Source organism: Leucoraja erinacea, chromosome 4 (genome assembly GCF_028641065.1).
Source record: "Leucoraja erinacea ecotype New England chromosome 4, Leri_hhj_1, whole genome shotgun sequence".
NCBI classification, from domain to species: Eukaryota; Metazoa; Chordata; class Chondrichthyes; order Rajiformes; family Rajidae; genus Leucoraja; species Leucoraja erinaceus.
Window position 1 is genome coordinate 18627662 of NC_073380.1, and position 19658 is coordinate 18647319.

A 19658-nucleotide genomic window follows, 5' to 3' on the forward strand; every position below is an offset into this window, starting at 1 on the left:
GAAAAAATGTTTTTCTCATCTCGGTCCTAAAAGACTTCCCCCTTATTCTTAAACTGTGACCCCGTGTTCTGGACTTCCCCAACATCAGGAACAATCTTCCTGCATCAAGCCTGTCCAACCCCTTAAGAATTTTGTACGTTTCTATAAGATCCCCCCCTCAATCTTCTAAATTCTAGCGAGTACAAGCCGAGTCCAGTCTTTCTTCATATGAAAGTCCTGCCATCCCAGGAATCAGTCTGGTGAACCTTCTCTGTACTCCCTCCATGGCAAGAATGTCTCTCATCTATTCTAATTTCTTGCTATGCCTTCAATGGTTGCAGATTGATCCTCCACTACAAAGCCATCTTTAAATCCATTCATTGAGATTTTGCTAACTTTACCCCTTTCATGCATCGCCATTCATTCCTCTGTCCTACTTCGGAAAAACATTGGGGTATTTTCCAAGTTAGTGCCAGATTAATAAATTGTGCATTGTCTCTATTAAGTCTCACTAAAAATATGATCATTCACTTCTGATTTCAGTTTCGGATATTTGTTAGATAGCTTTTCCGAAGATTTATCAATGCCTACAATATTCTGTTGTGCTGCAGCAAGCAAGAATTTCATTGTCCTATCTGGGACACATGACAATAAACTCTCTCGATTTGAAGTTGCATTTGATTAAAAATCTCATTACAATTCTATTATTTGAACCACTGTATTCTCTGCTACCTCCATAGCAAGCAGTCAACATGCTCCTGGACAATGAAGATAAAATTTCAGTAAGTTGTGAATTCTATTTACAATTCGTTCTCGCGTTGAACAAGCCTTCGAGACAAAACCAAAGACGAAAGCCTGCATTCATTCAACATCTTCCATGATAACAGCTATTAGCATAGAGGAATATCTGTTATAACACGTGTTTCCGTCACACAAATTGGATATAACGATAGTGTGAATTAAGGAACACTCTTTGCATTACGTGGTCCAAATTGGTTATTATACAATTTTGATTGGGAACTTGAGAACCACTTGAAAGTTATTTTGGAAATTGACAAGCAGAATAAACGCCATCTTGAATAGGGGACATTTTTTAAATCCTTTTCCACATGATTTTCCTGCAGTACTCAGCCACTATTATTCTTAAGTACACAACTGCTACTTTTGTCACCGATATCCTTTGAAATTGATGAGCAGTCATTTCTAATGACACATGTCTATTAAACCATGTACCATTGCACCAATGTACCAGTTACTCTATTAAACAATGTAACATACAGCCCAGGGTAACATAAATAAGCATATTGCTATTGAAAAGATCTTTATTTTTGAAAATCCTGCAGGAGAAAATAACTTTATTATTGGTCTCTAGCCCCCAACCCCCTTTCCCCGTTGACTCATTTGCCATTATAATGCAATGTTCTATGCCACGAGTTTTCTTATGAATGCAACTCTCGGGTTATACCAGAACTACCTGCACTTATGAAATGAAATTACTTGTAAATATAGAAATTGTGGAAATGCTAAAAGTGTAATCTAGCAAAAAAATAGGATAATCATGTAAGTGTTGCTCCTCTGATTAATAACTGATATATCTATTTAAGATTGACAAAGTTGTGGAGGAGTTAAAGGACCAACCTGAGCTGCAGCATGTGGTAAGTCTGCTTTCTCAGTATCTCACTAACATCTAATGCTCGTTATTAAGGGTGTCATATGATATTGGAAGATCCAAAAATGTGGTTGAGGCTTTGTGTTTGTCAGTTTTTTGCGCTTGTCCAAAGTGACATTTTGTGAGGCAGTGAAATGCCAATATGGGGCAAGGCAGCTCGGACAGCTACTTTAAAATATTTTGTTCACATTCATCAGCCCCCTTGCCTGAGGTTACTGCACCATTTAAGCATCAATAACCGAGTCCCATTGACTTCATTATTTGAGATAATGCCTGAACTGCTTTAAAAGTGACAAGGAAATTCAGTATTCATGATATTATTAATATTAGTATTATTATAACAGCCAATAGCATAATAATTATATTATTATTATTATTACAATTATACAATAATATTATTATTCAGAATAATATAATAATAATATTATAAACATAGAATAATTCAGAACCAAGAAATCGTGAATGCCTACAAAAATTATATATTCATGCCTTTAAAGAAAATATACTACCAGAAACATTAGCTGAATCAACGATCACACTTATACCAAAAAAAGATAAAGATCTAGAAGAACCAGGTTCATATGGAGCTATAGCACTCTTAAACACAGATCAGGAAATACTAGCAAAAACGTTGGCGAGAAGATTGAGTAAATACGTTAGTAAACTAATAAATTCGGATCAAACGGGGTTTATACCTAAAAGATACTCAGCCAATAATTTGAGACGCTTATTTAATATAATGTATTCACAAAAAACTGAAGAAGAAGTTGTATCAATTATTTCATTGGACGCAGAAAAAGCATTTGATCAAGTAGAATGGCAATATATGTACAAAGTATTGCAAAATTTAACATGTGAGAGAATTTTATCTCATGGATAAAATTATTATATGACAAGCCGACAGCCAGAATACTGACTAACAATATGTTATCTTTAATATTTCATTTATCAAGGGGAAATAGACAGGGGTGTGCATTATCACCCCTGCTATTTGCCCTGGCGATATAGCCTCTAGCTAAAAGTATAAGAAGCCATCTGAATATCCGGAGATATAATACCAAAGATTTAAATAATAAAATGTCACTATACGCACATGACGTATTATTATACATTACAAACTCACAAGTCAGTATACCAAATATACTAAATGTAATAGAGGAATTTGGCTCCTTTTCAGGATACAGAATAAATTGGAATAAAAGTGAAATTATGACGTTAAAACCCCAAGATTCGACACACCTGTTAAAATTTCCATTTAAAATTTCAACAGAAATTGGGTATCCAAATTACTAGAAAATATAAATCACTATTTAATGCAAATTTTATGCCTGTACTGACTAGATAAAATGCGTCGATTAAATTCTGGAAAACCTTACCGATATCTTTAATAGGTAGAATAAGTGCTATAAAAATGATTTTCTACCACAAATATTATATCTATTTCAATCAATACCAATATACTTATCAAAAAATGTCTTTAAAAAATTAGACTCCAATATTACAAACTTCATATGGGACTACAAATCGCACAGAATCCAAAGAAAACACCCGTGTAAACCTAAAAAATTAGGGGGACTGAAACGTCCGAACTTTTTATACTACTACTGGGCAGTACATATTAAAAATATAATTTTTTGGTTGGACAGTTCGGCCCAACAGGCAGAATGGATAAGAATGGCGAAAGAGGATTGTTTTCCTTTTAATATAGGAGCGATCCTCTTCCCCCAGATAAAATTAAACAACACAATATATAAGAAGAACCCAATTATCCACAAACAATTCGAATTTGGAAACAAATAAAACTAACTTTGAAATTAAGAAACTTATCGCATTTATCTCCAATAGTAAATAATCCCTCATTTAAACCATCTCTCACTGACAGAACGTATATCTATTGGGAAAGATTAGGAATTAAAAGGATTGGAGACGTATATGAAATGGGAATTTTTTTAATCATTTCAACAATTACCATTAAAATACAACTTGAAAAATAACCAATACTTTAAATACCTTCAAATTAGAGATGATCTGAAAAAACATATACAAGGATTCATGCAATTTAATATCATACGTATATAATATAATTTTAAATATAGAATCACCATCGACAGAGGCATTTAGAGCAGATTGGGAACGAGAACTACAGATAAAATTTTTGAAAGAAACATCGGAAAAACACCTGATATATATAAATAAACTAGACTAAGTGGGACCCGTTGGGTCCCAGCATCACATGGGAGGGCTGGACTCCCAACACAATATTCCACCTCTGCACCAATTCCAATATTGCTGGTCAGTGGGAGGAGGTGGGGCACTTTCTGTTGCGCTAGTATGAGTGTTGTGGGGCGAAGGTACTGGTTTCCAGAGGGCTAGTATGGAGTTTGTGGGCCGAATGGATTTTTGGGCTGGCAGCTCAGTCACTGAGGCCTGGCAGTACAGTCACTCGGACCTGGCAGGCTGGCGGCTAAGAAACTGCCAGAAATTGTGCCCAAAACAGGTGACAGTCAGTAAGAGAGAGAAGGGGGAGAGGGTGGACTTAATGGATTATTGGGCTGGCAGTTCACTAACTCACGGCTCGTGGGCTGGCAGTGCAGTCACTCACGCCTTGTACGCTGGCAGTTCACTCAGTCACCCCCCCCCACTTTGCTCCTTGCCATTCCCCTCCCACCCACACATTCAGTGCATCTCCAAACAACCTCCCCCCCATGTACTCTTAGTGGCTCTCCCACAGAGCAGCCGTTCCTGCCTATTAGGTTCTATTGTGATGAAGAACACACGGCATTAAAAGTGCTAAAAGGTTTTATTAAAGTTTAAAATGTGAATGACTCTTAAAATATAAGAACAATTTAAATTTTAAAGATGAGATTTATTAAGCTTTTACTTGTTGTGTCTTGTTGCGTCTTGTTGTGTTCTGCTGCTCACTGCCTCTTGATGACTATTTCCTGTTGATAAAAAGAGACAATTTTAATATAGAAAAAGTCAGCGGTCAAATTTTAAGAAGGAAAATCTGAGGATTTATCTCAGAAGGCATCATTCAACGAAGCACGATATTACTGACAACATTCTTGGGCGATGTTCCATCCTTCAGGAAACCTTTGACATTTCCCTTCATATTTCTGTTGAGCTAGTATGTTGGGTACTGGTTTCCAGAGGGCTAGTATGGAGTTTGTGGGCGGAATGGATTTTTGGGCTGGCAGCTCAGTCACTGAGGGCTGGCAACTCAGTCACTGAGGCCTGTACTGGCAGGGGGGGTGCACCAAAATGCTTTGTGTTGCTGAAGACATCTGGAAGAGTTCTGTCCACAACTTCAAAGCATTCTCTCCAAATCATTGGACATTCATCCCAAACAATGACTTTCACTTGCCTCGTGAAATGTGGCGTCTTAAAGTTCTTCTCGATGTTGCACAATGAATCCTTGGCCACTTGGATGGGTATCTTGAATCGGGAATGTGTAATTCTTCCACCAGGCAGAAATGTAGCTGCTATCCTAGAGGATACTACAGCAATAGCCACATCACCTTGACCTCTAACATTTCCTGACATGATGTTGAAAAAGCAGCCGAAAGACAATTTCAGTTGTTAATGAACACTGAAGATTTTGTGCAAAACATTTTTTTGAGGTGGGGGCTGTCAGGGTGGGGTAGGGGGTGGTAAACATCGTGCAACCAAGGGAGGGGCACAGCTTCAGATGGGGGTTCTCGTGAGCTGATGAGCAATGGGGGGGGCGGGGGCGGTGGGGGCTCATGCAGGAGATGAGGGCGGCTTCAGTAGGGGGTGCATCCTATAGCCAGGCGGAGGTGGGGCATGTCAGTGGAGGAGAGGGGGCAGTGAGCGATTTACTCATGACCTGTGGACTCACTCACTGCCTTGGGATTAACTCATGCCCTTTAGACTGACTGACTGTCACGGCTTGTGGACTGACTGATGCCCGACTTCTGGAGTCACGTCCGACTTTTGTAAACTGAAAACGGCAACACCTACATTGAGGAACAGCTTCTTCCTGACAGCCATCACGTTATTAAACTTAACAAATAAGCTCTGAACTACGAAATACTATATTATTTCACACACACATATATATTCACACGCACTCACACACATATGCACACATACATATTCACACACACATATTTACTCACACACACATACACATACAGACATGCACATATTCACACACACACACACACACACATTCACATGCACTCACACACATATACACACACACACACATATTCACACACACATATTTACCCACACACACATACATATACAGACACGCACATATTCACACACACACATATTCACTCACACACATATTCAGACACAGGTTGCAGGTTTTGGTGGAGACCAAAGAAAATAAACTTGTTGTTCACACCCAGCGCCACAAAGCATGTTTTAAGATCTGTTGCACAGAATATTTTCAACTTATAATTGTTTTCTTAGTGCCCAGTAGCTTAGTGTTTTAATTTAATTTTCAGTAGTTTATCAAAAACTATTTGATCAAAACCCTTACACACTGTAGTTAACCCATTTTTGGCTGCATAATCAATCAACATGTTGCCATTTTCAATATATCAAGAAAATATTTTTAAAGAAAACTTTTTAAAAAAAGATATAAATATTGTGGTCTAACTCTGGTTTGCGCTGGTTCAGGGCAGAATCTGCTTTCACCAGATGCAAATATGAGTGGAAAATTGCTAAATAAGTTTGACACATCCCAAATGTGGTACATGTGTCAATAAATTTGAGTTCAAATTAGGGATCTTGGCCCAGAGTGTTTATTGAATATTCCAGCGATGGCGTATGAGCATGATTTGTGTGTACATTATGGGGAGTTTACTATCTACACTTTTCAGATTAGGCACTGATTTGATTTGCTTCCTGCAATTTAAAGCCGAATAAAATCACCATTGCTTGACTCTGTGCAAAGGTAATGGTGGTCATATGGGCTACCCATCTTTTGGAGCTGCAATCATCAACTTGCTTCCACTTTAGAATTTGTTTGAATGTTAGTGTAATTGGTCCTATAAGGTGTTATTGTAACTCTAAGACCAAATGCATTTGGTGGGTATGGCATGCTGCGAATCTAATATGACAGGTGAATGCTTATTACAACCTTTCATGATAATTACTGGCAATCTTAAAATTATACGATTTTGTTCACATATATCCTTGTCTCTTTAAATGTGTTGACTTTGAACTACCTTCATCAAGACTCTGTTTTCTGGGAGGCCGATCGAAGGGAAATAGCTGAATACGTATTTCTTATCAATATTTTTTAGTTTACCATTCTCCTCATGTAATATTACTAATATTCTTTTATCTGTGTGGGAAAGTTTTGTTTCGTGTTTACGGCTGTTCTGCTCTAACTTCCACTTTTCTTTACACAGTACTTGCATAACCTATTCAAGAGGGATCACCATAAAGGACAGCGGTTCCACGAGCAGCAGATCAGCCTGTATGCTGAATACGATCGTCCAAGTCTGCTGCCGTTCCTGAGAGACAGCACCCACTGCCCACTGGAGAAAGTAAATTGGTCTTGGTAACTCTGTAATGTGTCTCCCTTTGCAGGTACTGCTGTGAAGGGACATGTATGGTTATGTACCAAAAGTAATTATGTCCATGGTACAAAAATGTGATTTAGCCCAGTTGTTCTGTGCTGGTGTTTATGTGCACATATATCTTTTCATTCCAGTAATCAATTTTCACTCTGCCCCCTGTGTGTTTGGATCAAACCTCCCTTCAGTACATTACTGCCATCTGTTAGTACCACACCATGTGATGACAACTTTCACAAAAAAAAAACAAATTACTCTTTGACCTTTCAATAGCTGTCGTGTTTATGGCTACAAAAGGTCATAGAATGATATAATGCAGAAACAGGGCCTTCAGCCCATCGGGATTGCGTCCACCATTAAGCATCCACCTGCATACTGATCCTAATATTTCCCCCATATTCCCATCAATCCACCCTCTTATATTCTCCCACTCATTATACACCAAGGTAATCCACTAACTACACCAAAGTGCTACCCCTTCATCACACTTACATTCAAACAATCCCTCCTCATTCAACTGATCCAAGACCTTCATAATTGTAATGCATTTCAGCAATAATTGAGCAGCATTATAAGGGACCTGTGTTGATCTCCAGTTATGCCTTCTGCTTTTGAAATCACTGTATGCTGTGGCCAAGGTAGGGACTGCAGAGAAAGGTTTGTTGCTGTGTTCGTTTCTGACCTGACATTCTTTCAAAGTTGGATATTGACAAGTAGTTGCTGAATACACGGGACGATTACATCAAGATTAAAAAATTGCTAGAGTGACACAAATCCACCAGATTGGGCAGCACAGTGAAGTAGCGGTTGAGTTGCTGCGTTACAGTGCCAGAGACCCGGGTTCAATTCCGACTATGGGTGCTTGAATGAACGGACTTTGTACGTTCTCCCCGTGATGGCATGGGTTTTCCCCGAGATCTTCGGTTTCCTTCCTCACTCCAAAGACGTACAGGTTTGTACGTTAATTGGCTTGGTATAAATGTAAATTGTCCCTAGTGTGTGTAGGATTGTGTTCATGTGCAGGGATCGCTGGGTGGTGTGGACTCGGTGGGCCGAATGGCCTGTTTCCCCGCTGTATCTAAACTAAACTAAACTAAAAATATCCATCTAGTTCCTTGGGGAATTAAGTATATTTACTGTATATTGTTGCCACCTAGTGTGGGAATAACTGACCCCCACACCCACACTCATAGCAAAAAAAAATGGTCTTAATTGTCCTCTGATTTATTGTAGGAAGCCACACAGTCCATGAACTGCTCAGATCAGGCAATAAATTATATAATTGCAGTAACTTCACTATCACAAGAATACGTATAAAAATAAAGATTATATTATGTGCACATTTTTGTTACGTCCATTACCCGATTGTTATTGTATCCCACTGATATACTACTCGGGTCAGAATTAACTAGTTTACTTCAATATTATATCTTCATGTCAAAATCTCTGATCTTCTCCAATGAAATTCAAAATAATTAGACTGTTTAAGAATTACTGTAATGTAGAGGCTCAAATGGGGTGAATAAATGGATTCTTTATTCAGGCATTGTAGGTTAGATGCACATGCACGTTTAGCACTCTAGTATAATAGTCATTGTTGTTGCTGAGAGGCTGTTGCCTCGTGGGCTCGGTTGAGCTCCTGCTGAGGTGGCAGGACACTCTCATGAAGAGAGAGGAAGAGAGCGAGAGAGGGAAGGTCAGTTCTTATATACTCGGGCACACCCCTATATCCCGCGACTCCTTCCCGTGCCTGCGGAGGATTCGCATAGCAAGAGTGGCCTAACCACTAGGTGCCGCTACAGCAATCTATTTTACTCCATTGTTGTTGCTGTGATTGCTATTTTCGGTCAAGTACAGTCTGTTTCTCTCAAACTATGTTTGTTGCTTGAAATCTTGTGCCCGCAATTAGTAACGGATAATGGAGAAATAATTAACATTATTTCAGACTGATGTATAACCACATTTTAAATTTAGTTCACATGGAAAAGACACCAAGCCTTCTCAAAATCAATTTTGGTGACAGCCAGGCCAGTTTGTAATATGATTTTATGGAAGGAAAATTATTGGCCCGGGAAAACAACTCGCCCCATTCAGAGTCATTGTCATACAGTGTGGAAACCAGCCCTTCGATCCAACTTGCCCACACTGACCAACATGGCCAATCTACACTAGTCCCTCCGGCCTGCGTTTGGCCCATATCCCCCTAAACCCAACCTATGCATCTCCCTGTCTAAATATTTTTTAAGTGTTGTGATAATACCTGCCTCAAGTACCTCTTCTGGCAGCTTATCACATATACCTACCACCCTTTGTGTGAAAATGTTGCATCTCAGGTTCTTATTAAATGTTTCACCCCTTACCAGAAGCCTATGTCCTCTGATTCTTGATTCCCCTACTTTGGGTGAAATACTAGGTAGACCAAAATGCTGGGGAAACTCAGCAGATGAGGCAGCATCTATGGAGCGAAGGAATAGGTGGCATCTCAGGTCGAGACCCTTCTTCAGAATGGGTAAAATACTGTGCGCTTAACCTAGTTATTCCTCTTATGATCCTAGACACCCCTACAAGATTACCCCTCATCATCATGGGAATGAAGTCCCAGCCTGCTCAGCCGGGGTGGCGCAGCGGTAGAGTTGCCGCATTACAGCACCAGCGATCCTGGTTCAATCCCGACCATGGGTGCTGTCTGTACTGTTTGCAAATCTCGCCCAGGGTACCTGCAATTTCCTCTCCAGCTTCCCACAGTATCCTCGGATATATTTGATCAGGCCTGGGAAATTTGTCTACCTTCATACCCATTAGAACCTTCGGCACCTTCTCAACCGTAATACTGACTACCCTCAAGCCACTCCCATTGTCTGCTCCAAGTTCCCCAGTCCTCATGTCATTCTCCACAGTAAAAATAGAGGAGAACCAAGCGTTGTCGACCTTACCCATCTCCTGAGAGACCCATTCTCTCTCTGGTTACCTTTTTCCCTTGATGTACTTATAAAGTCTCTTGAGATTATCCTTAATTTTATTTGCCAGAGTGATCGATTTTTGCCCTCCTGATTTCCTTTTTTAGCGTTTAGAATTTTAACTCATATGCCCGCTCTGTCTCTATCCATAACTATCTTAAACCTAATAGAACTGTGGTCAATGGTCCCATAAGACTCCTCTATGAACACTTCATCCACTCACCCCTCCAAATTTCCTGAAACTAGATCAAGTGTTACTCTCTCGCGTGTAGGGCCCTCTACATATTGCCTGAGGAAACTTTCTTGAACATATTTGAGAATTTCCACCCTGTCTAAACTTTTTGTACTGTGACAATCCCATTCAATATTAGGGAAAGTTCCCCTACTCAGGCAACCGGATTAGTCCTGCAACTGCCTGCAATTTTCTGCCACTTTGCTCTTCTAATTCCCATTTTCTATTTGGGGCCTGTAGTACATTGCCAACAAGGTGATCATCCCATCCTGGGGCAAACCATAGTAATGTCAGTCATGACACACCCCCCCCCCCTTTATCATTAAAGCAAGGCCCCCTCTTTTACTCCCACCTCTACCTCTCCTGAAGCATCTGTACCCTGGAACATTAAGCTGCCAGTCCTGTACCTCTCTTAACCAGGTTTTAGTAATGGCTACAACGTCCCAGTCACACGTAACTATCCACGCCCTGAGTTAATTTGCCTTACCTGTCAAACCTCTCGCATTAAAATACATGTAATTCAACCCAACATTTCTCCTGGCTCCCTGCCCATTCTGTCCACTACACGTTCTTTCATCACCATTCATACCGCATTCCAGCCTCTCACCTGCCTCAATCCTCCATAGATCTTCATTCATGATCTGAATCTTTTTCACACAGAGAGTTGTGAGTTTGTGGAATTCTCTGCCTCAGAGGGCGGTGGAGGCCAGTTCTCGGAATACTTTCAAGAGAGAGCTGGATGGGGCTCTTAAAGATAGGGGATATGGGGAGAAGGCAGGAATGGGGTACTGATTGAGGATGATCAGCCATGATCACATTGAATGGCGGTGCTGGCACGAAGGGCCGAATGGCCTATTCCTGCACCTATTGTCTATTGTCTATTGAATGAAGGATTTGAATGATGCTGAGGGATGCTTTACATCCACTTGTAAGAACAAACATGTCTGATTTGAACAGCAGCATTCCTGATAGGGTATGCTCCTTCAATATTTTCTGCGTCCAAACCCAGAATCTTCTTATTCATTGGAAAGGCATAGTATTAGTTAATGAAAAGCATATGCAAGTGTTCATATAACGGTGACAAATAATGAACAATGAGAACAAAAGATTGGACCAACAATGAGAGTTCAATTAGCTATGGCAATAAAATTGTCCTATTAGAAGAAGGTTGAGGGAGATATGGTCTTGTGAATGCTTTTTGCTCATCCTGTGTTTGCTAGCCTATCGCAAGTAGTCTGCAGCTCCTGATTTCCAGACAAGTTCAGAGAAACTATGAGGAAACAAATCACATATGAATCTGTGTCAGATTCCTGAGAGAATATCTTGAACCTCTTGGTAACTGTATGTAAAATGCATGCACATAATGCTTCCCAAATACATCCCAAATCTTGTCCTTTGCAGGAAAGTATTGTTGCGGTAGAACAAAATATTAACAATGTGCAATGGCAACAGCCTTATCTTTTTTGTTTATTTTCTCCACAGGCTCTTGAAATTTGTCAGCAGCGGAACTTTGTTGAAGAGACAGTTTTTCTTTTAAGTAAGAATATTTTTGTTTTTAGATATTTTTTGGGAGGGGTTGTGAAAGAAGTGCTCTCTGGAAGCAAAGCCTCTGGACGGGGTTAATTTATTAGAAGTGAAAGGATAGGTTAAGTAACTTTTTTCTCACCAATTGTTTACTAAACAATGCCTAATCCACTTTGCATTGTTGCCCCAAAACACTATTCTCGCCATTGCTACCAAAAAATTTGAAACTGTCTTGAAAGATGCTTGATGCTTAAGAAAGTTAACCTGTGTGCATTAATCCCCAAAATTGAACCAGCCAAAATACTGTGGCATTGTCAATATCAAATATATCTTTATAGGATATGGCTTAATGATTATAGGGATGTCATCAAAATGATGAAGGTGGATTAATGAATGTATTTGCTGGTTAAAAGACAGATAATTTCATTATCTTTTTAAACTTGGAGAAAATGCTCCCTTTTCCATTCATCTTTCATGTTCGTTTGTATCTTATTTTGTGGCAAATGCTGCCCTCCACTGGTCTCTCCAACACAATGAGTATAAAACCATCAAAAAAGGGAGAAAGAGTTTGAATGAAATTCTTGGAGTATTTCAATACAAAAGGAACCGAGCTCATAGTTCACAACAACAGAATAAGAAGCATTAATTTACAAGGTATGTTGCTGCAGGCAGATGTAATGTTAATTTCACTCATGCTGAATGATTCTTGATGGCTAGTCCATAAGGGAAGTACTGAATTCAAATAAAAAGTTACAGTAAATACTTTGGAAGTTTCACCATCTCAAGGCAGCAATTGATGAGTGATACAAGAAAATCAGAGCAGATCAGAGCTGAAAGAGATTGAGCTCACAGTCAACTAAAATGCCTAAACTTGTGAATCATACAGACTTTTAATATCCAAACATTTTAACCGCACCATTGTCACTGTCCTTGCTTATCACAAACTGTTCCAAATATTGTTCAAGTGGCACTGAACAAGTGCATGTAACAAGGGCACTGCATAGCATATCAACTGTTTATATTAACCATTTCATACAGTTATACCTGCCGCTGTGGGAAGAACATAATCACAATTGTCCAATATGTTATTAGGTGACACTTAACAATTTACAGTGCTCCCTGATAGCAGTTACAGGAGCCTCTTGGACGATGGAGCCTTCAGGCGGTTTTGGTTTGTTGTTCACATCGTTTATGCCTAGGGCGATATTTTATCACGCCCAGTTATGGATGCTATCCATTATGTACACTGGGCAGACTGCTGGCAAGAAGGTGTGTCTGGGCAGGAGATATTCATCCCATCAGATTGGTTTCATAACAGACAATCGACAATTGCTCAAAACACACTTCCAAAGTCATACCTCTTTTCTCATATTTAGCTGTGCATTATAACAGAAGTTCTACCCTTCACATTTCACACTTAACCATGGTTCAAGATTCTCAGCATTTCTCACATCAATGTTCTCATTGCATCTTGATGTTCCTGTTTAAAACACTGGCATAAGCATTGTATTGATTTCTTTCTTCCCAACAGCACCGATTCTTTCGATCTCAAAACCGTCCTGGTCTGTTCTGCTCCTTCATCCTTTGCTGCTTTCAATGCTTCAACAAAGACAATTTTTCTTTCTTTCAGCCATTAAAGATCTCAAACACCAGCAACTCTTGAAGCCTAATACTGCCTCAGACCTTTTTCTGCTTACACGTTCTCAGCTCCCATCCTCTGCTCATAGGCCGAGCTAGGTTTTCACCATCCCTCCTGATCTTAATAATAATAATAATAATAATAATAATAATAATAATAATAAGTTTATTTATATAGCACATTTATAGTCAATTCATTGACCCCAAAGTGCTTTACATAATTTAAAAATAAGTTCCATACAAAGCATAAAGATGGGTTAACAAAATAATAAAATGCATAAACAGGACACAACATGTAACATAAACATCCACCACAGCATTCATCACTGTAGTGGAAGGCACAAAAAATGTTGGCTGTCCTCCTCCATTTCTCCAGAGTCAGAGTCCAGGATCGGTCTTTCCTCACCGGAGACCGCGGCTTCAAGATTGTGTAGGCCGCAGGCCGGCGGTTGAGATTTAAAGTCCCCGCCGCAGCCAGAAGCACCGTAGACTGCTGGGCCGGCGGTCGAAGCTCCCCTCCAGGGGTGATGGTAAGTCCATGCTGGGCCCGCGGTAGAAGTTATCCGCGGGCCGGCAATGGCGGCTTCTTCTTCCCCCTGGTCCCCCACGAGGGATCCCGGGCTGTAGACGCCGCAGCAGCTGGAACTCTGCAGACCGCGGCTTCAGGCTGCGACTTCAGGCTGCCGGCTGCCCCGGGCCAGTGAAACGGAGCACTCCCCTCCGGCGAGCCCCAACGAGGGCTCACCCGCTCCACGCCGAGTCCACGCTGCGCCTGCCGCTGAAGCCCCGGGCACGTCTCCGGGAAAGACCTCGCCGATCCTTGATGGTAGGCCACGGGGGAGGCGACCTGGAAAAAGTCGCCTCTCCATGGAGGAGGCGACGGAAGCGGTTTCTCCCTTACACCATCCACACCACCCCCCACACAAAACACAAAAAACCCCACTAAATACACACTTTAAAACATACTAAAAATAAAAAATAAAATTGAAAGGCTGACGCGCTGATGCCATGGCTGCCGCCAGAACAGCGCCCCCTTCATCTTTTGATTCCAAATGATCTAACCCCAGCTCTGCCATTTCCCGCTGATTTCCACGTTATTATGAATTCTGGGCCCTGCATAATCTTGAGCTCTCTTTTCAGCACTTTTTCATTCATGTCCATGTGTTTGGCTGTTTCACCCATCTTCAGATTTTGTGATCTACGTGGATCCGTCCCTCTGGCTTTTTATCCTCTTCTCTATTCATTGTTAACCTCAAGCAAGACAATGACTGTCTCAACCTTTTGACAAACCAACCTCACTCAAATCTATCACTCTAACATGCAGATCTACCAAGATTGCTGGGATCATGGGCTGTGAGGAAGGCTGTCAAGGTATACAGTGGAATATAGATCAGCAACAGAAATGGGTGGAGAAATGGCAGATGGCGTTTAATCTGAGCAGGTGTGAGGTATTGAACTTTGGGAGGTCGAATGCAAGGGAAAATATACAATTAATGGCATGACCCTCAACAGTATTGATGTGCAGAGGGATTTTAGGGTACAAGCCCATAACTCCCTGAAAGTTTAGATTAGATTAGATTAGATTAGATCCTTTATTTGTCATTCAGACCTTTTGGTCTGAACGAAATGTCGTTGCCTGCAGCCATACATATAATAATAAACAACAAAACACACAATAAACACAAATTAACATCCACCACAGTGAGTTCACCAGGCACCTCCTCACTGTGATGGAGGCAAAAGTCTTAAAGTTACTGTCTCTTCCCTCCTCATTCTCCCTCTGCGCTGAGGCGATTTGTTGTTACCCCACCGGGCGATGGTAATCAGTCCCGCGGCTCAACCGAGCTCCGCGAACGGGCCGGTTCAAGCTCCGCGGCCCGGGGTGGTCGAAGCTGCCGGGGTGGTCAAAGTGGCAAAACAATTAGATCGAGTGGTAAAGAAGGCATATGGTATGCTCGCCTTCATGGGTCAGGACATTGAGTATAAGAGTCAGAATGTCATGATGCAGCTTTATAGGACTTTGGTTAGGCCACATTTGTAATATTGCATGCAGTTCTGGCCGCCCCATTAGTGGAAGGATGTGGTGGGTTTGGAAAGGTTACAGAGGGAGTTTACCAGAATTTTGCCTGGATTAGGGGGTATTAGCTGCAGATATAGGTTGGACAGACTTGGATTATTTTCTATGAACCCCCCTCCTCCTCCTCCTCTTCGCCCTCCTCTTCCTCCTCTCCACCCCCTCCTCTCCATCCCCTCCTCTCCCCTCACCTCTCCCCCCTCCTCTCTCCCCTGCTCTCCCCCTCCTCTTCCCCCTCCTACTCCCCCCCTTCCACTCACCCCTTCCACTCACCCCTTCCACTCACCCACTCACCCCTTCCACTCCCTCCCCTTCCGCTCACCCACTCACCTTCCTCCTCTCCCCCCTCCACTGCCCCCTCCCTCCCCGCCTCTATCCCCCCCCCTCCTCCTCTTGCCCCTCCTCTTGCGTCCTCCTCTCCCCCCCCCTGGCCTCTCTCCCCCCTCTCTCCCTCCCTTCTCTCCAATATCAAGGGGGGTGGTTATTGTGTGCGTGGGGGGGTGGTTAGGCACGTTGAGGGGACGGGTCCCAACGGGTCCCCCCTGATCTAGCTATATATAAAAGTATTTAGGAGATATTAATGTATATAACATTTAGATGAGAAGCATTCCGGTTAGACTGCTGATGTCCTGTGAGATTGTTTCATAGCTCCTTCAATTTGTTTGCAATTTTTGACCCCCTTTACCACACCATCCTCCTCCAACACCTCTGCTCTTTCAATTGGTCCTGTTCTGAACCATTCAGTCCAACCCAGAGAATGACAAGCAATGGCTTCTCCTACATGTTCCCATCATTACCTGGAGCCTCTGGAGAATTTGTCTCCCATTTCTCACCCACATAGTTGAAAATGCCACCAATACAGAGAGCACACCAATACAGAGTTCCACATGTGTGCTAATGACTCTTGCTTCCATCTCACACTCTCTGGATTCCTCCACTGTCTCTAATTTGTCAGGCTCTTTATCTGACAGCCATTATTACTGAAACAGTAATTTCCTCCAACCGCATATTGGGAACAAAGCTACTGTCTTTCATCGTTGACACTAATTCTATTCCCTAGCCACCAATTCCATCCCTCTCAGTGGCAACTGTGTGAAACTGAACCAGCCTGTTTCTGATCTGACATTACAAAGGCAACCAGTTTTTAGCAGCATTTGACTCTGCCCCTTCAGCTCATCTGATGCTGAAACCCTTGTCCATACCTTTGTGAGTTCGAGACTTGACTTTTCCAATGTGTTTGCAACCAATCACCCTCACTTCACTGCCGATAAACTTAAGGTCATTTAAACTGTGCTTTCCTGTGCTTGGCAGCTTATTTGAGTACAACTTAAGCCTTGTCTCAATATTAAGTTTCTCATCTGTTTTCAGATCCCTCCTATTTGTCTCACCCCATCCTCTCTCTCTCTAAGCCCCTCCAATCCTACAACATTTTAGATAAGAATCATCAAAATGCAAATACCAGAAATTGAAATAAAAACACCAAGAAAATTAGAAGGTAGACAAAAATGCTGAAGAAACTCAGCAGGTGAGGCAGCATCTATGGAGCGAAGGAAAAAGGCAACGTTTCGGGTCGAGACCCTTTTTCAGACTGATGTGAGGGTGGGGCGGGAAGAAGAAAGGAAGAGGCGGAGACAGTGGGCTGAGGGAGAGCTCTGAGGGAGAGCTGAGAAGGGGAGGAGAAAGCAGGGACTACCTGAAATTGGAGGTCAATGTTCATACCGCTGGCGTGTAAACTGCCCAAGCGAAATATGAGGTGCTGCTGCTCCTCCAATTTACGGTGGTCCTCACTCTGGTCATGGAGGAGGCCCAGGACAGAAAGGTCAGATTCGGAATGGGAGGGGGAGTTGAAGTGCTGAGCCACCGGGATTTCGCATGAACCTACATAATCTCCCGGTGGCTCAGCACTTCAACTCCCTCTCCCATTCCGAATCCGAATTCCGGCCCTGCTTTATCCACCCCTTCTCAGCTCTCCCTCAGCCCACTGTCTCCGCCTCTTCCTTTCTTCTTCCCGCCCCCCTCACATAAGTCTGAAGAAGGGTCTCGATCCAAAACGTTGCCTATTTCCTTCACTCCATAGATGCTGCATCACCCGCTGAGTTTCTCCAGCATTTTTGTCTACCTTCGATTTTCCAGCATCTGCAGTTCCTTCTTAAACATAAAGAAAATGAGGATCATTTGTGGGGAGATATTAAAGTTAACTTATCAAGTTGAAGATAATTCGTTAGAACTGCAATTCCTTACTTATGTACGTCATAATTCAAGGATACCTCAGCTCCTCCAATTCTAGCCAGCTGAACGACTCAGATTTAATTGCTCCATTATTGCTGTCCATGCTGTCAAATATCCAGTCCATGAGCTCTCAGACATTCTCCCTAAATCACACTGTCACATAATTTCCATTCCAGAAAATAATTTCCAGAATTACTTTCATCGGTGGCGCAACAGTAGAGTTGCTGCCCGACAGTGCTTACAGAGCCAGAGACCCAGGTTCGATCCTGGCTACGGTTGCTTGTCTGTACGGAGTTTGTACTTTCTCCGCGTGGCCTGCGTGGGTTTTCTCCCACTGCAAAGACGTACAGGTTTGTAGGTTAATTGGCATGTTATAATGTAAAAATTGTCCCTAGTGTGCGTGTAGCATAGTGTTAATGTGTGGGGATCGCTAGGCAATAGGGCCTGTTTCCCTCGCTGTATAACTAAACTAAAATTAGTTCTGAAGCATTCCGTGGCAGCCTGATGTCATGAAAGGAGCTATATAATTTCAATTGTATTGTGTTCAATTCTATGGATTAAGTTTCCAGAGAATGCATTGTAACAGAGATTGGAACACCCTTGAGATTGTCAAGGTTGCTCGATTTTGATTTATGATCATTTATCTTTATTGAAGTTATTTAAAAGAAAAATTGGGTTGGGCTGCAAAGCTAGCCAATAATCTGCTGCCTCCTTTTCTTCCTCGCATTAAAAGTTTATAATTCTCCAACTATCGTTTATGATGAGAGTGCAAATAAAGTGGTGTGATTGGTGATGGGTTCTTGGCACAGCTGAAATGTAATGCCTGTCTTTCTTCTGCAGGTAGGATGGGCAATTGCCGCCGTGCGTTGCAGATGATAACTGAGGAACTGCAAGATGTAGACAAGGCTATTGAGTTTGCCAAGGAACAGGATGATGCTGAGCTCTGGGAGGACCTTATCTCCTACTCCATTGACAAACCACGTACGTAAATGATGATGTCATCGCAAATATTGGACATATTTTCTCGAATTAGCTGCTATGTTTCTCGCTAAAATATGCTTATCTATTTACATTGTCACTATCAAATTCCCAACGTTAGATCCTTCAATATCACCGTGGAACAGTAATCTACTTTGCGATTCTCTCATCTCCTCCTTCAGTGTTTGTGCCCTGGTAAAATCTTAAATCATCCTCCTCTTCTTCATTCTCGAGTGCAGGCTTTTTTTTTCTTGCTTCCTGTAGTCCAAAAAGAGTGTCGAGTCCATAAGCGATATAGACACCCAGACTGTCAGATCTGGCAAGACCTCCCTCATTTGTCACTATCAAATTACTAAATGTCTGCTCACTTCTCTACCAATGTCCCTATTTTTCTTCCAGTTTTTACTTCGTCTTATTTTTTCCTTCATTACCTCCAAAAGAGGTCTATAAGTTGAATGGAATTATTTTTAACCAAGGTTCGTACCATTTAATTTCCTTCCCTTTATGTACTTAACCAGGGAGCGGTGGGTGAGAGAAAGAAAGAAACAAAAATGATGCAGGCTTTTCCCTTTTTCCCCCATCTTTGCTTATGGCTCTTACCCTTGCCCTTATTCCTAACTCTAAGAATAACTATGAAGAAGATCCCCTTGTCAAGCACTCATCTCAGTGCTCAGCCTCAATTGTGCTGTCTATATCCTAATTCAATCTGAGTCACAATCATCCATTAGTTTTGTTTTTAATTTAGAGATACAGCGTGGAAACCGGCCCTTCCGCCCACCGGGACCGCACTGACCAGTGATTCCCAAATCCCAGCTACTCC

At 41.8% G+C, this 19658-nt stretch overlaps 1 protein-coding gene across 3 annotated transcripts in view; it reads left to right on the plus strand.

Annotated features, from left to right (window-relative positions):
* vps41 (VPS41 subunit of HOPS complex) overlaps nucleotides 1-19658 on the plus strand; it is a 179654-nt gene that overhangs the window by 142568 nt on the left and 17428 nt on the right. For all 3 annotated transcript variants that reach the window (XM_055633832.1, XM_055633833.1, XM_055633834.1), the window contains 5 exons: nucleotides 720-761; nucleotides 1584-1634; nucleotides 7039-7176; nucleotides 11878-11932; nucleotides 18701-18841. In XM_055633832.1, coding sequence (XP_055489807.1) covers nucleotides 720-761; nucleotides 1584-1634; nucleotides 7039-7176; nucleotides 11878-11932; nucleotides 18701-18841 — 427 coding nt within the window. The remainder of the gene's footprint in view (nucleotides 1-719; nucleotides 762-1583; nucleotides 1635-7038; nucleotides 7177-11877; nucleotides 11933-18700; nucleotides 18842-19658) is intronic.